The 3,034-nt window shown below is 38.5% G+C and overlaps 1 protein-coding gene across 4 annotated transcripts in view; it reads right to left on the reverse strand.

The window, feature by feature from the left end:
• The window catches only part of NOSTRIN (nitric oxide synthase trafficking), a 67,198-nt gene that overhangs the window by 55,740 nt on the left and 8,424 nt on the right, over window positions 1-3,034 (reverse strand). For 3 of the 4 annotated variants that reach the window (XM_017854496.1, XM_017854495.1, XM_017854497.1), the window contains exon 2: window positions 1,518-1,603. The exons of the other annotated variant lie outside the window; for it this stretch is intronic. In XM_017854496.1, the coding sequence (XP_017709985.1) occupies window positions 1,518-1,603 (86 nt within the window). The remainder of the gene's footprint in view (window positions 1-1,517; window positions 1,604-3,034) is intronic. 4 annotated transcript variants of the gene reach the window in all.

The following is a 3,034-nucleotide window of genomic DNA, read 5'->3' on the forward strand; positions in this document are numbered from 1 at the left end:
ATGAATGAACTTAATACACTGAACTGTACATTTAAAAATAGTTAAAATAGCATATTTATGTTTTGTGTATCTTACTAAAATAAAAAATAAACGATGAAAAAAATATTTGGCTGTTAGGATAGAAGTTACTTCATGTTTAAAATGTTTCTCTTTTTGACTCCTTTTGACAAGTCTGGTTTTGTTCTTTATAAAAGTCTGTTTGAGCTCTCTCATATCGTTCTTTGGCCTCATTCATTTGGTGCTGATAAAGCTAATGTTTTCCTTTTTTCTTGACCTTGAAGGAAACCAAAACATTCCTCTCAAAAATGCTGGGGATTGTTGAGTTTAAAAAAGGTTAAAACAAATGGACACACTCTGCCCCTCTCTCTGCCTTTCCCACCTAAAGACAGTCCAACACTTGCTTATCTGCTCAGAGATAGTGGTGCCAGAGGATCTAGGAACAGACTTTAATCTTCCCATATATTTACCTTCCCACATTTTCCTGCCTTTTGGAAGCCCGAAGATGCTATCTTCTTTGTCTTGTCCCTATTAGGATTTCTGGCTCTTTGGTGAGATACTATTTAAGCATCACCCCTAAGCCACTGCCTTGAGAGAGAAATACTTTTGAACTGAGGCCTCTCCCATGTGATGGGTATAGCATGTGTTAATAAATTTCTGCTTGTTTTTCTTTTGTTAATCTAACTTGTTTTCAGAAGAGTATCTCAACTAAGAGCTTGAAAAGGGAGAGAAAAGAAATTATGTTTTCTCCCCTAGAACCTACTAATTCAGGATGTAATCAGTCCATGGCGTCTTTGGTCTTATGACACACATTCAATATTTAAAATGTGAAATGGTTTAAACAGTCTCTTCTGAAGGTCTCTTTAGAGTTGCTTATTACAGAGCTATCTAGCAGTAGGGAAAAGGCCTAAAAGGTCCCTTATGACCAAATTCAGTCCTTGGGTTTTCTCATTTTAAGCAGAGCTTTTGTAACTTCCTTGACTGAGTTAAATGTGCTCATTTCGGCACAGTGAACAGCTTTACACATGATCACACCTAGTATTAAGAAGACAATGCTGAAAATGGTGACTTTTCATTCATCTACCTGACAATGACTAAGGAAATCAAAAGGCCAGGCTCTAAGAGGTCAGCATACAATGATGAGTAAGACAGCCTCTGCCTTTCTAGAGGAGAGAAAAATGTAAACTAATAATTGCTGTTGGTGTGAAAAGTACAATAATGAGAGTATGCATCAGATCCAACAGTGGGCCCCAGGAGAGGGTAATAAACCCAGTCTGAGGAATCAGAAGAGACTTGACTGAGCCTTCCTAAGCAGAATTACTTCCTGTTGTTTCTTGATTTTTATGGCATCCAGTTGATAAATGTGCTATAGGGGAGAATCATTCTTCAAGCAATCTCTCGAGTACCAAAATATAACACCACATTCTGGAAAGTAGGACAGCTTGTAATCACTCCTCCAGTCACATCACTTGCTGCAACTAAAGAGGAAGAACCATTTATTGCAAACGTGCATTTTGTACCTTTGCTGAAGAACAGATGTGACCTGTTTGCAGAAATTCTCTCCATTTTGAGAAAACTCCTTTAGGTTCTTGTATACTTTATTATACTGAAAAACAAGAACAACAACAAAAAAAAACAATGAACAGGAAGATTACAAGCAGCTCCGAAGATAGAGCACCTATAAATTCAGAAAACTACTATAACCATGACTGTCATTATAAATGATCGTGCAGCTACAGGCATGCATACCTTTTGGATGAGTTCTTAAAATCAAGATGAGGTCTCTTCTGCCTAGATATGAAAGACCCTGGAGAACTTTTCAAAAATAAAGCTGATCTGTTTCTCTCCTTGGCCAAATGCAAACAATTCAGCAGTGGGTTGCATTTGGAGCCTGGCTTCCTGTCACCCCTATTGTTCCCAGGAAGGACAAAAAAATATATTCTGAAGGATGCCACATAACTATTTTATGTCCCCTCCTGCACACACAAACTTCAAAATTATATTTCTGGGGCTCATGACGAACCGTGAGCCATTAGAGTGAGCTGAGCCTTTCTTACCTGAGATAGGAGACTCAGTAAATAACCTGGTAAGAAAACTTTGTCCTAGTCCTCTCTCTGTCTCATTTAATTCCAGTAAGAAAGTGTTATCATAATGAGTTGAACATTTTGGCTAAACCAAACCATTATAAATTTATTAATTACCCTTTATAAATTCATGTATATTTGAATTTAGCCTGCGGACACAAGAATTTCCAGTAAAAGTTTTTGTCATTTGATTTAGAACTCCACAATGTCTTCCTGGAAACTATAAATGTAGACATTGATGACAATAGATTTTAAGTGCCTAAACAGAGAAGCTAAATGTCAATTGATTCTGCAGCTTTTTCTGACACAGAGCAAGTGAATTAGATGGTGGAACATCCCAGACACACTCTCTCATAGTTTCTATCTGGGAGGTGCAACAGCAGATTGCATTTTTCAAACTGAGATTTTACATAAGAGGACCCAAATTCAGTATGGATTGAGAGCTGTGCTGTTCTTTGCTCATACAATGAGCCAGCCTATTCCAGTGTTCAGATATCGCCAGCATTCCGTTGGGCACCATATTGAGAAGGGAAAAAGGAAGGAAATTCACATTTACTGAGTGCCTCCTATTGCAGCGGGCACATTCACAAACACACACCCCCTCAGGGCCCAGAAAGCCGTTCAGTCAACAAAGCACTTGGTATGTGGTGCTAGCAGAGTATCAAACTAAGGACATAGGGTGACAGAGGAGGAAAGACCTAAAGAAATGAGCAATAGCAAAGACTTGGAATCAACCCAAATGTCCATCTGTGACAGACTGGATTAAGAAAATGTGGCACATATACACCATGGAATACTATGAAGCCATAAAAAAGGATGAGTTTGCGTCCTTTGTAGGGACATGGATGCAGCTGGAAACCATCATTCTTAGCAAACTATCACAAGAAGAGAAAACCAAACACCGCATGTTCTCACTCATAGGTGGGAACTGAACAATGAGATCACTTGGACTC

This window comes from Rhinopithecus bieti, unplaced genomic scaffold (genome assembly GCF_001698545.2).
Source record: "Rhinopithecus bieti isolate Rb0 unplaced genomic scaffold, ASM169854v2 scaffold_37314, whole genome shotgun sequence".
Lineage (NCBI taxonomy): Eukaryota > Metazoa > Chordata > Mammalia > Primates > Cercopithecidae > Rhinopithecus > Rhinopithecus bieti.